Source organism: Apis cerana, linkage group LG4, assembly GCF_029169275.1.
Source record: "Apis cerana isolate GH-2021 linkage group LG4, AcerK_1.0, whole genome shotgun sequence".
Lineage (NCBI taxonomy): Eukaryota > Metazoa > Arthropoda > Insecta > Hymenoptera > Apidae > Apis > Apis cerana.
This window is the reverse complement of record NC_083855.1, coordinates 8613866-8627585: the sequence shown is the minus strand read 5'-3', so window position 1 is coordinate 8627585 and position 13720 is coordinate 8613866. Positions and strand designations below refer to the sequence as shown.

General features: G+C 33.5%; 2 protein-coding genes across 2 annotated transcripts; both read left to right on the top strand.

Moving 5' to 3' along the window:
• Positions 1–523: 523 nt before the first annotated feature.
• LOC108000618 (uncharacterized) lies at positions 524–7138 on the top strand. The gene is made up of 6 exons (XM_062073972.1): positions 524–678; positions 3746–3875; positions 4220–4477; positions 4626–4884; positions 4991–5293; positions 5358–7138. The coding sequence occupies exons 1-6, from the start codon at positions 667–669 to the stop codon at positions 6016–6018; spliced, it is 1623 nt and encodes a 540-aa protein (XP_061929956.1). The 5' UTR covers positions 524–666; the 3' UTR covers positions 6019–7138.
• Positions 7139–9322: 2184 nt separating this feature from the next.
• Positions 9323–11709, top strand: LOC107999031 (uncharacterized). The gene is made up of 3 exons (XM_062073493.1): positions 9323–9473; positions 10790–10880; positions 10980–11709. Exons 1-3 carry the CDS (start codon positions 9459–9461, stop codon positions 11459–11461), a joined length of 588 nt encoding a protein of 195 aa, XP_061929477.1. The 5' UTR covers positions 9323–9458; the 3' UTR covers positions 11462–11709.
• Positions 11710–13720: the final 2011 nt, after the last annotated feature.

Here is a 13720-nt window from a genome sequence, read left to right as displayed (position 1 = left end):
TTATATTGAATAAATATAATTGATAATTTAATACATATTTAAATAAATCTTTTACAATCTTTTATATAATCGTTAAATAAATCGTTAAAATTATTTCTTTTTACAATAACTAAAAATAATCTTGTCATAAGTTATAGATTGAATGCAATACTAAAGCAAAATTTATTTACTTTCAACGAAACATAAAAATAATGCTTATCTAATCTTATCTTCATTTAAAAAAAAAAAAAGAAATATCGATTCCTTTTAATTTCTCATTAACTCTCCATTAAATATCAAATCACTTCCTCCTCTCAAAACATTTCCGGTACCACAGCATATCTGGCCACAGTAGTGGTGAGCCACAGTAGTTTGTTCGAGAGGAAGCATCACCATTGGCAGTGAGACCAGTGAGGCGAAATGAGAACTGAAAGAGAAAAAAGAAAAAAAAGAAAGAAAGAAAGAAAAAAAGAAAGAAAAAGAAAGAATTCTGAAAAGCCAGTTCCGTGGAACGGTAATCCAGGTAGCAGATAAAACGGAGGGCTGGTGGAGGTGGGACGAGAAGTCACATCCCCGTCGCCGAAAGCCGCCTTTTACGTAGCCGCCTATAAAGTTGTTCCGGTGACCGCGCGGCCGCCTCAGATACACTCCACCCTTGAACGCATCGACCAGCATTGCTTTCTCGCCATGAATTTCCTCGTAAGTACCTCTCTCCTCTCTTAATTTCACAATTTGTCGTTCTCGAACTTCAACAACGGTGAATGAATTAATTCGATCTCGATTTCGATTGAAATTTTTCCTTTTATTTTATTTTATTTTTTTTTTTTTTTTTCATTCACCTGGTTTGGTCTAGGTTCTCTGTGATTATCGTTTCGAAGTTTATTCTCTACGGTTTGTGGTTTAATATATTGGTGAGTAGAAAGATTGGAAGGTATGATGGATGTTAAAATTAAAGCATGGCGGAACGAAATGTGTCGCGTGTGATTTAAATCGCGACTGCGAAATTAAATTGTGCGCGATATTTATATATTTCTCGATTCCTTTTTATTTCATTTCGAATAAATTTAACCAAATTTTAGCTTATTATTTTAATTTTATTCTTCTGTTTTTTATCCTTTGTATTTTATGAATTAAATTATGGAAATATGGGAGAAGGATAGGATGTCTTTGAAAATTGAAACGTGCAGAAGGAAATGTGTCGCGTGTGGTTAATCGCGATGAGATGTCTCGCATCACGAGTTTCCGGTAAAATGGCGTACGTGTCCGCGCATCGTAGTTTAATTATATCGTGGATGCACGAGTTATTTCGAAAGGAAACTCATCGCGTTATACACCGTGAAATTGGTCGTAAAATTTTTTTTGGGTGAGATTACGAAATTTATGCTGAAAATAGAACATACGTACGATTTAGTAACGATGAATTTATGAATTTGACGAAGAATTGGCTCTCATAAGACAAATATAACGGACAAAACGTGATTATAACAAAACATGATTGGATAATAAATCGTTATTTGCGAGATAATTTTTTTCTTAGTGATTGTTGATCATTGCTTTATTTATTAATCAGTAAGATTGATAGCAATGAGAATTTCTCAAAGTATTTTTGCTCGTGGATATTCGCTTTTTCTTATTTCTGGAAAAATTATTATCCATTTTCTTTTTATAATAGCTACAAATATACGAAATAAAAGTTCCATAAAAAGTAAGGACATTCATGTATGTATTATAGTTGTATCTTTTATCCAATTTCAACAACTTTTTACAGTTACCTGATAATTAGAATAAAAATAGGATAGTTATATAGAACACACACAGTATTCTTTTACTTTCAATCTGCGATCAGAAACAATGTCAGATATCTTTCAATTTATAGGAATATGTGTAAGGTTATTACTTTATAATATTTATTTTAAAATTATTAACGAAAAATCATTAAAAAAATATAAATGTGCAGAAAAATAAATAACTTTACAATATAATTTCTTCAACAAAGAATTTGATTGAATTAAATTACAAAGATGTAAATAATTGGACAGAAGGATTACAACATGTAACATTCCATATCTCGATCAATATTTTTTGACAAGGAATCATTACGCCAGACAAGAACCCTTTTCTTCGAGAGTAAACGAAACAGGCGTGTCTTGTCAGCTAATTTATATTTCACTTTCCATAGGCTAACGTGTAATTCTTACAACGGTTGTGCTCAATAGCCTGTATTGCTTGATAGATTTTGTTTCTTTTTCTTCTTCGAGTGGAATGCTCGGAGGAAAGGTACACCAATACTCGTCGCCTTTTTCCGATTACGGAAATTCTTGTTTCTAATCACGCGAAACTTTCCCCTTGAGAAATTGGAATTTCGTCGATTCGATCGAAGGCATTGATGATTACCAAATTTAATAATTTAATAAATAATACATAGGAATTTTATTTAAAGTAAATCAAATTAAATTTTCTTATATTTATGATCGAATGATATAACGTATATGCATGTATTTCCATGCATGTATCGAATGACATTACAAAGAATAAGATAAATCACTCGATAAAAAAGACAAATTGATTTGGTTTAGTTGTCTAACTTAGTCTTAATTAATCTGAATGAATTAAACCTAATTAATTATATATAGGTAATAGATATTTATCAATTCAAACTTACATAGTTTGCAATTAATTAAATAGATTATATTATTAAAAATATTTGCTAAAAAATTAATTTGCAATATATGATAACTTTTTTCCAATATATTTCACTATTCCAGATTTTTAATAATTTTAGGATCACCTGATAAAATTTGTACTCCATTATTCATTCGTGATTAAAGATCGTTAAATTAATTAGAATATTTCTTCGATGATAATTGAAAGAATTAAGAAACAATTAAGAATTAAAATACAAATTATTATCAAGCATAAATTGAACGAAAGGATAATAGCTAGCAGGATAACTGGATCGGGAACGTTTAAAGGATAGGTTTCCATCGTGGTTCTGAAACGTGTTATTAACTTCGCTTGATCACGAAGAATCTGGTCTTGAAGTTACCACTTTCCCTTCCAGCCACGGTGCCCCGATCTCGAAATACAATTCCATATAAATGCATAGGACACGAACCAGTGTGCTATCGCAACTGTCACTGAGTCAAGTTTCCACCGTATTAGATAATACTTGATTAAAACTTCAGGTTGCGCAATTAATCCTTAAAGCTATATCTCCAGACATTTATTTTCTTCCTTTGTTATTATCACATCAATGAAACTTGAATGTTATTTCATTAATATTCCTGTTAATATCCTATAAATTATATTATCGATGAAAAGAGTTGTTATTCTCTTTTGAAAAAAATGAATTTTAATTGTAAAAAATAATGTTTTTATGAAATTAAATGGAAGAGAAATTGGATAAAAAGAAGCGAAGTTTTATTTTATTTTATGTGAAAAGCTGTTTAAATAGTAATTAGAAAGTATACTTGGTGATTTATTGAGTAATACAATCTTTTCTTAGATAATACAAAAACACTTAACGATTGTTACTTAATATATTAACGCTTAACGCTTTCTTATTTGACTATTTAACTATTTATTTGATTATTAAATGTGTTGCAAAGTATCTCAATTACATGTCAAAATATGACAAAAATAATAAAGTGAAATATTAGTCAAAGATATGTCTTTAATATTAACGTCTCTCAATATTAATTAACACGGAATTGATATTTTTAAAAATGTTAAATAATGAAGTGTTATTAATTTAATATTATTTCAGGTTTTACTATTAATAGCTCTTCCTGCGTGCTTGGCACAATTTACAATACAGGGACCCAGTGACGGGAATCGAGTCGCTCAGGGCTTACGAATAGAGGAAGGGAAAGGAATCGAGTACACGGATCAAAATGGTAAAAAAACAGATAACAGATACCGATACTGTTCCACACGAGAGGAAAAATCTTGTAATTTATTCTTCTATCTCTCTGACTGATACAAATTTATGATCAGATTTACCGTTCAACGTTGTTACGTTGAAGCTATGTCGAACTACTTTTTCAATTCAATTCAAATATATTGAAATCTATTGTCTATCGAGTAAATTATTTTGCGATGAAAATTTTTATTCAATTTATTCTTTATATATATATCAAATCTTTTCGAGAAAATATTTCTAAAAATAATTATAAAATATCGAATGAATTGTTTTCTTTTAATTTTAATATTAATTTAAACATGTTTGATTTGTCTACAGACGCACACGATAGTGGTTTCAGTATTCAAGGTGCCACGGATGGTAGTGCTCAGATACAAGGTTCCAGCGATGGCCATTCCAATTTTCAAATTCAGGGTGCCACTCAGGGTATAGCTGAAAGATATGTGCAAGGACCCAGTGCAGGAGCATACAATATCCAAGGAGCGTCCGATGGACACAGTCAATCGATTATTCAAGGAGCCTACGATGGTAGATCAGGTGCTGCTCCAAAATCTCTCCAATATAACGATCCCAGTGGTGAGCGAATTTATAATTTTTCTTCTCTTTCTTTTTTTCTAGATTAATATTGCAGAAATTATTAAAATTAGATAATTAATAAAATAATTCAACAATAACCGCTAAAGATCAAATTACTAGAAAATTAATTCGAAATTTCGTATGAAAGGACTGAGAGTAAACTGGAGGTCGTACGATCGGCAATCGCGGCCAGCAGCGCAACAGGAATATTCTCAAGCTGCAGCTCCGACCGCGCCAAGAGCATCGCATCGACAAAGAGCATCTGCCCCTAAACAACCACCTCCACCGCCAGAACCAGTCGCCTTGCATCAATCGAAGTCTATAGATAACGCTCCTTCGCATATCAAGCATCTTCTTCAGCTCCAAGCTCAACTTCCATACGTGAACATTATTCCTGAACCGTACAGGTAATGCCAAATTCTCGTTAAATCCATTTTCTCGTCGTGAACGCAAATGGATATCCAGATTTGTCTGTTGTATCGACCACCATAATTACAAATTTTCCCTTCCCAGATACGAAAATCTGATATCGCTACAAGGTGCGAATCAACCGCAACCTCGATACGAACCTCGATACGAGGCCGAGCCCCAAGAAGAATTGCCTCCAGAACCACGGCGTCCGGCTTACCGCGGGAAATCACGTGGTCCAGCCAGACATAGACGACAAGCGCCGCAACAAGCGCAGCATCGCAAACTTCCGCAACCACCAGCCGAGCCAGAGATCAAATACTCGCCCAATCTACCTCCTCACCTTCAACAACTCTTAAAATACCAGGCGCAAACACCTTACGTTAATTCGATTCCAGAACAGTACAGGTAAATTTCATCTTGCTTGTCAAATTAATCGATTCTCGTTCGAGCGCATTCGTCAAATTTTCAGATTTAATCCGGATCCATTCGCGCAAATGCAGCTGGAACAATTTCGCAATTACTATCAAGATTTGATTAGACAGCAACCAACGTCTCCTGTCGTGCACACAGTGCCACCAGCGGTCGCGCCATCTCCTGTACAAGTTTCACCATCGTCAGATCCATCGCCCCATTCAAGAAGACAGAGAAGACAAGCGCCTCATCAATCGCGACAACAGCCAAGACCACAGCCAATACCAGCCGAACCGGTCCCCCAATATTCCACAAATATTCCCGGTCACATTCAAAGTTTGTTGAAGTATCAGGCCCAAATCCCTTACAACATCATTGCCAATCAGATCGATTATCGCCTCGACAAACCGTACGTGCCCCAGCCTGTCCAACCCGCTGGACCACCGCAAGTTCAATATCAACCTTCCGTGAATAATCATCCGTATCAAGAGCAGACAAGCAGCGGCTATCAAAGTCAATTGAATACCGCTTACCAGTCGAGCGATCCGGCTTACTATCAGGATCAAGGAAGAGACGCGTATCAAGGCCAATCAAGCGGGTACAGTCAAGTTTACGCTTCTCAACCGCAGTATCCGCAATATACTCAGGCTCAACTTGGATACGAGAGAGCTGATCAAGGAGTTCGTCCTGTGACCGAGAAGCAATATAATCGAAAATAAATGGGCGTAATTGTTTGTTTGTATCTCGATTTGGTATTATCGTTTCGTTCGTCGATCGATTTTTAATTAATTGGAACGATGTTTTCCATTGTTCCGAATATTATTTGATCACACGTTCCGTTTCACGACCATGTGTAATTGCGAATAAAATCATGCGCTTTCGCCGAGATTGTTTCGTAATACTGAAATATTTAAAGGATCTTTATGCATTTTGTTTCGTTTCGCATGCATTAAGTTACTCGTGAAAGTGAAATACTTGACACTACAATAACGTTTTAAACGTTACATCTGCTTTTCGTTAAGAAGTAATTCTATGTAGGAAAAATTCTAATCATATGTACTTTAAAGGTTGCAGTATTTTTAGTAACATTTTCTTCCAAGATTTATCTTATTATTATTTAGATTTAATAAAAATAGCTGCGAAGAATATTTTTATTCGTCGAATATTTGCTGCTTTTAAATAGCACTCGAAGTGATATTTATTTAAACGGATAATATTGTTTTCTATTTTGTATATGTACGTAAATGTGATACGAAAAGTGTACTTTTTGAATATTTTTTTTTTTGTTATTAAAAAATCAATTTCACATAAATTCATATTCTTTTCTTTTTTTTACAGGATATTATATTTGTCGAAAATTCCTTGCGTTATACAAAAATACGAAAGAAAAAATTATCTACTTATCAAATTAGAAACGTAATATTATTTTAATTACGATTATATGATTATATACACGATATATTATATCATTAAATAATTTTATGTAATTAAAAACTTAAATTTCTCTCTCGTTTTAAGATGTCAAAATAACTATTTGCCATTACTCTGAAATGTACTTAAAGGAAGTGTACTGTTGTTAACGGAAGTTATTTGAAATGGATTTCTACATCGGAAATTAGACTTTCCACTTCCGGTGAAAGAGGAACGAAAGGAAAGAACGAAAGTAACGCGCCATTTTTGTCGTATAGATTTATTTATAGAGATTTATTTATATATTTCAACGATAACACTAAATGCATGAGCTTTTTCAATTAACAACAAACAGCTTGTCCATTTCATAGTTTTTATATCTCAATAATAAATATAATCTTTTTTCCAATAAAATATTTTTCACATAAATATATTATTTCGATTTTAATTATTCTGAACTAGGAATTTTTAAAAAAATAATGCGTATAATAAAAGATAAAGATAATCATATGTATATGATATAAACGCATATGGATAAAATTTATTAAAAAAATAATAGTTAGACAAAAACTAGATCGCATTTCAAGTTTTACGTTTCCAGTTTTGCGTATGATCCACTTTCACTCGTTGCTTTTCCTCCGTATACTTAACGTAACTGAGCTAATCGTCTTGACTATTTAATAGCTCAGAAATATATTTTGTAATTTGTTAAATTTCTTTGAAATAAATCAGACTAGCCTCTTCATTGTTCTTGAAATTTTACATCTTGCTAGATTCTTTTTTTCAGTACCTACATACGTACTGAAGAAATGGAACGGTGAATGTAGAATTACATACATTAAGGTCAATTCCTTTTACAACTTGTCCAGTCATCGATTAAATCGCGATTTTTTTTTTATGGAATATATAAAATGTCTTCGTAGAAACTGTGCATTTTGTTCGAGATATTAATGCGGTCGACTTAGGAATACGGAAGTGACCGATGCATATGCTTCCTGCAACCGGTGGCTGTACCGTTACGTGACTAGAAATACGTGTTTTGCCTGGGACATGTTTTTGCTCAATCCATATTTACGTCGATAACAATTTTTCAATTTCGTTCAATTTTAATTTGGAATGCGAAATAAAATCGATTAAAATTATAGAAAAAATTATCGATACGAAAATCTCATCTCTCGATATAATTTTTAAAATTGAATAAATCTTTTTCCTTGTGAAAAAGTAATAATAATAATTCTTTATCTTCAAAAATTTTAAAGAGTATTACACGCATGTTAATAACATAATAACAATGAATAAATAAATCAAAGAATTATTGATAAATGAAACTGATTTCGATTGAGTAACAATTGATCTGTCGTTAATTAAGGCGCTATCAACATTCGTGTGAATACCTTTTTCGATCCACGAACGAATTCTGTTTCGTCTTTGCTTCTTAGAATACGGTTGATCATAATTCAGATAAATTCCAAAGCGTACAGCCTTCCATTCAAAAGGAAAAATCGATCAAACGACTTTCACGTAACTTCGAATTAACCTCTGATATAATGTGCACTCGAGAAAAGCTGGTTCCGACAGCGTAACCCAAGTTTTTTACAGAGAAAGTTCATTTAAGCGATCGAGCAATTTCTTTCTTAATTTTAGAAAAGTTAATCAAAAATAATAATTATTTGCTTACTTAATTGCGCATTTTGAATAATCAAGTTAATTATCACATTCTAATAATTACTTATTGTAATGTGTCATTAGAACATAAGGATTATAGATTCAATTTATTAAATAAGGCTTGATCAATAACTTGTATTATTATTGAATACTTGGTGCGCGAAGTGTTTAAGTCGTAAAATTGAACGCAAAAACTATTATACGACTGGTTTTACAAGGATAATGCTAATCTCGATAATTAAAAGTAAATTACTTTTACGATTTAGTAGCAAGAACTTTCTCGTGATTTAAAATTTTTATTAAACGAAGGACATAGATAAAAATACCGCATTTTGGAAATAAAATAATTATGAATAAAATTATGCAGCATAATGGCGCGTGAAATAATAATAGACTATATAAAACTTTTTTATATTGTACATAAATATCTTATTTCATTCATATTATACTTTTCTTATGAATATAGTTAATCGTAATACTTTTCACAAATATATATATATATATATCTATATATATATATATATATATATCTATATATACAAACATACACGCGTGCAATTTTTCTTCTTTAACTATTTTCTGTATTATTTTTTTCCATCGAATCTTATTATTATTTTTATATCGACAAATTTCAATACTCCAACTTTTCGCTTTTCACTGAAACATTCTTGGAAAATACTATCCACGATGATCCTGCGCTTCTAACTAATTCGAAATAAAATAATTCTATCAACATCGATGCACAATGAAATCTATCCAGTAAAAAGTAATTAGACAGAGTCATCATTTTCGAATCGAATCGTCCAACAGTTACAAGTTTTCCCGTGAGACTAGCTTCCTGGATAACAGTGATAGAAACGTCGCATGCCGTGCATACAAGGCGCGTTTGTTACGTGACGAACGGACGGGGGACTTGGCCGGAGAGAAGAAAAAAAAATATATATTCAATCGAAACCGACCAACCGTGAAAGTTAGTGGTTGGCCGGACCACTTACCCTGGAAACGCTCGCCCATATAGAAGTGCGTCGCGACGCGGCCGCCAGTTTCGTTCAGCTCCCATCCCGAAATCGCCTACACCTTCGCCATGAAGTTTCTCTCTGTGAGTACAAGTCGATTTTGTGCCTCGCTCCCTTGGACGATTCAATAATTTGTTCTCTTTCTTTCTTTCTTTCTGTGAATATTTCTTTTCTATTCTATTTATTTTTATTCTTTTTTTCTTTCTTTTTTTTTTTTTTTTTTTGAAAACAATGGTGAAGGCAGATTGTGTCGTTGAATAAGAAAATAGTTTGTAGGGCATTCGTTTTTCGTAGTTATTCAATTTTTATTTATCATTATGTATCATCTTTGAAGTGATGATAAAGTTTTGATAAATTTTAGTAATCTATAGTAATGAAGTATAATACATTGCATCGTCATTATTTATTTAAAAATTGAATAATTATTACAAGTTTGTTACTCTCATTATGTTAAGTTAATTTTATGAAGTGAAAAAATATTACGTTTTTAAAATTATACAATTGATATACAAATTATTTTAAATTAATTTAACGTATATTAAATTTCTCGATACACGGTTTATTTTTCCATTTATTTTTAGTGTAAAATATTTTTCTCTTACTCAACAGTACAATTGGAGAAATTTTAAAAGTTGGAAATAAATTGAACTACCTTCGTTCAAAAGTAAAGAATAAAAATAATTAATTCGAAATATTCAAGATTACGTATCTATTACAAATTCACGCTCAATTAATTCGTGAGAAATTACTTAAGCGAGACCTACATTATTTCTTACAAAGATTTATCATCTCTATAACGTTCGAAAGGCGTGTATTTACGCCTCGATATACGCCTATATCGAATGTTTCTATCCTTTCCCTTCGTGAGAACTCATACTTTACTAGTATTCAAGTATGCGCGCTTTGTGCGCAATAGTGTGAGATCGGTAAATTGCATTAACCAACTTTCTCAAACGCGAACCGATTTTTCCCTCCATGATTATCCGCAATTTTCACACGTTCCCGCGTCTTTATGACATTTAAAAGAGAGAAAGACAGACGTTTCTATTTCAGTGCCATTACGTTCTTCTTACCTTATTTAAATAGGTCACAATAGAGAGAGAGTGAGCTTTTATTGTTTTGTTTTATTGAAGGTAGAAAGTCTCGATGTATCGACTTTAGAAGTTGACGAAGATGACGATAAAAAGTTAAAAATTTAATTTAAAAGTTAAAAACTAGATTCTTTATGATATATGTATCTAGTTCACAAGCAACGATATTTACTCTAAGCAGATATAAAATGAGATATAAAAACGAGAGCTTATCCAATAATTAAAATCTACTTAAACGCTATTACTATTTCATAGTGAAATCGTTCAATCAGATTTTTAAATTGATCAGGTAACGTTATACATTCCAGGTTTTAACATTAGCTGTAATTATACCTATTTACGTTACCGGTGATGCGTTCGGTGATCTTTTGGGACAAGAAATACAAGAGCCCATTATCGGTAAATTTTATTCCTATACTTTCAACATAAAAATAATTCTTTCAAACTTGATTCATGAATGCACTGATATTCTTCATATATCGTTGAAAAAATTTTCAGCCCATATCCGCGAGAAGAGGCAATCGGGTCACTTTCGTACAGTGAACCAAGCACCACCACCTCAGATACAGCAACTGATACACGCGCAACAATCCCGTCCACCATTGGTGCCCGTTCCACCACAACCAATTCCAAAACTGGGTCCATCTCAACCTATCCAGCCTCAGCAATTATCACAGGCGCAGGTATCTCAGTACAAACCGCAAGTGACATTCGCCTCGGGTGTCCAGCAACCGGATTACAAATCGATTCCAGTGAACAGTGGTCAATACAAGAAACCGATTCTTCCTCAACAACCTCAGTATCGTCCTCTTTCTCAGCAGCCTCAGTACCGCCCTCTTCCTCAGCAACCCCAATACCAACCCCTCCCTCAGCCTAATTATAATGCAGCTCCACAATACAACAGCAAACTGCCACCCCACATCCAGCAATTGCTGCAATTTCAAAATAGTTTGAGTAACACGATTCCTGGAAAAGCATAATAGGATTTTTGAGAAAATTTGAAAACTTTAAAATTGTATATGTTCTTCGTTCTGTTTCGTACATTCTTTTGTTATTCGAGATTCGTATGAAAATTTGATAAAGAGTGTAAAATGGAAGATTTGAGTGTTGCTTCTTGATGAATTATTGAAAGGGAGAACTTTTTCAGCTTCTTCAACTTTCAACGAGCACGGTGTGTTCAATTGTAACGTTAGAATTTGTAAAATAAAATTGAAGATTCGATGGTGAATTGTATTTGATCAATATTAACGCTGCAACTAACTAGAAGAATCAATTTAAGTTAACCAGTCCTATTAAACAAAAATACAAATTATACACAATCAATTATTAATATTTTAATCGTTATAATTCTGGTGTTAATTATTATATACAAAAAAGAAAAATACAAATGATTATTTTTTTGAAAACAGGCTTATACAATTAAAAAATCTTTTTACTGTTCGTATCAATCAATCAATTGCTTCGACAGTTTTATTGATATGAAATTTAAACAATAAAGATATTTTCGAAAGTATATAAGAACCGATTGAGTTGTGAACACTTTTTATATCATCAATATTTCCTTCCGCCAAGCAAACGAACTCATCATCACTGGATTCGTCCAAGCATACCAGAAGGGGTTCAAGGTGGTACGGTATTACGTCAAATTACGTCGTTAAACGCACCGCTTCGCATTAAGCGCACTCAATTCGTCACTCGAGAAATCAAGGTATCATCGCACCGATGGATCCGCACAAGGGGCGGGTTTTTCAGCGTTACGGGACGTGGTGACAGGATAGATCCCCCCTTCCCCATCCTTTATCGTCGCCCCATGCCCGCGCGACAACCCACACGTTGCAATATCCCCCCCGTCTCCCCTTTTCCCCGAATAGAGAAGCGCAGCCCTAAACTGTGCCCTGTACCGCAGTCACACCACCCTGTGTCCCCGATTTTTACCTCCTTGCATGCCTTGAATACGACCCCATGGATGGACTCACCGACAAACAGGGAAGAGGATTAGCGAGTCCATTAAAGTCGCGGACTCTATTATCCGGAGGGCACGGCCACGGTGACATCAACCGACTGCCAGTGGCGTAGCAACGTAATTTACTTCTTAGTAATAATCTTTTTCTTTTTTTTTTTTCTTTTTTTATTCTCTTCTTATCGTGTAGTGAATTGTAGCGAGTATCGAGTGAATTGTTTTATTTACAATTATATTTCACGGATTGATTAACGATCTCTTTGTATCTTTTATCGATTCGTAATACAATGATATAGACATAAGAACGTTTAATTGATTAATTAATCATCGATTATTAAACTATCAACTCAAAAAATAAATATGTTAAAAAATGAAGCATTTTAGATATCATACAGTTTGCCACGAAATGATTCCTCTTCTTTGTGTGTGTGTATATATGTGTACGAAAAGAGGGTAATGTGGAATCGACGCCATTGGCAGGGTGGGGTGAGGGGTCACGGAGGCAAATTACAAAGGGAGGATTACCGGCAGCTGGGCTACCAAGCAACCATCTCTCTTCTGGCTCTTGCTCGCGAGCCATCCATGTCGTTCGAGAGCTCTTTGTCCTTCGACGCATTGGTAACATAATTATCGGAGTTATAGCAAGCCAAAACCCAAGCCGCATCTGAAGGGGTCGCCCTCGGTTACGAGCTGACACCGCGTGCACCAGTGGACCTTGCTCTAATTTGTAACACGTTCTAAACGTCTTGGTTTCGAATCCTTTGGCCGAGGGTCGTGATTTATCGAGTTTAGGAAATATTTACAAGATGAACTCGTAATACTTAAAAATACTTGATTGTTAAATTCATTCGCGAAGGGTAAAAGAAATTTCTGAATTCTGAATTTAAAATATGAATATTAACAATGTATATTTTTACAAAAATTTGATCATTAAGGAGACAAAAGAGAAATATCGATAAATATTTTTAATTGTTTCAAAATATTTCTTAAATACCTGGTTCATGAAATAACGAGACGATATATTCAAATACAAAATAAAACTCAATTCAAGAAGAAATAGATATCGTTCCGATTTTACATTCTTCATATACGTTTACACGTATAGAAACCTTAAATGCGAATCTGGCGAAAATTTCATTCGAAATAATTAATTCTTCTGCCATCTGGCTCGTTAAATCCCACATGAAAAGAAATCAGACCATATACGCACACTTTCCGAGCCTAATTACCTTTCCAACCCGAGACATCAAGTATTTAATAGTAACAGACTTTGCATACC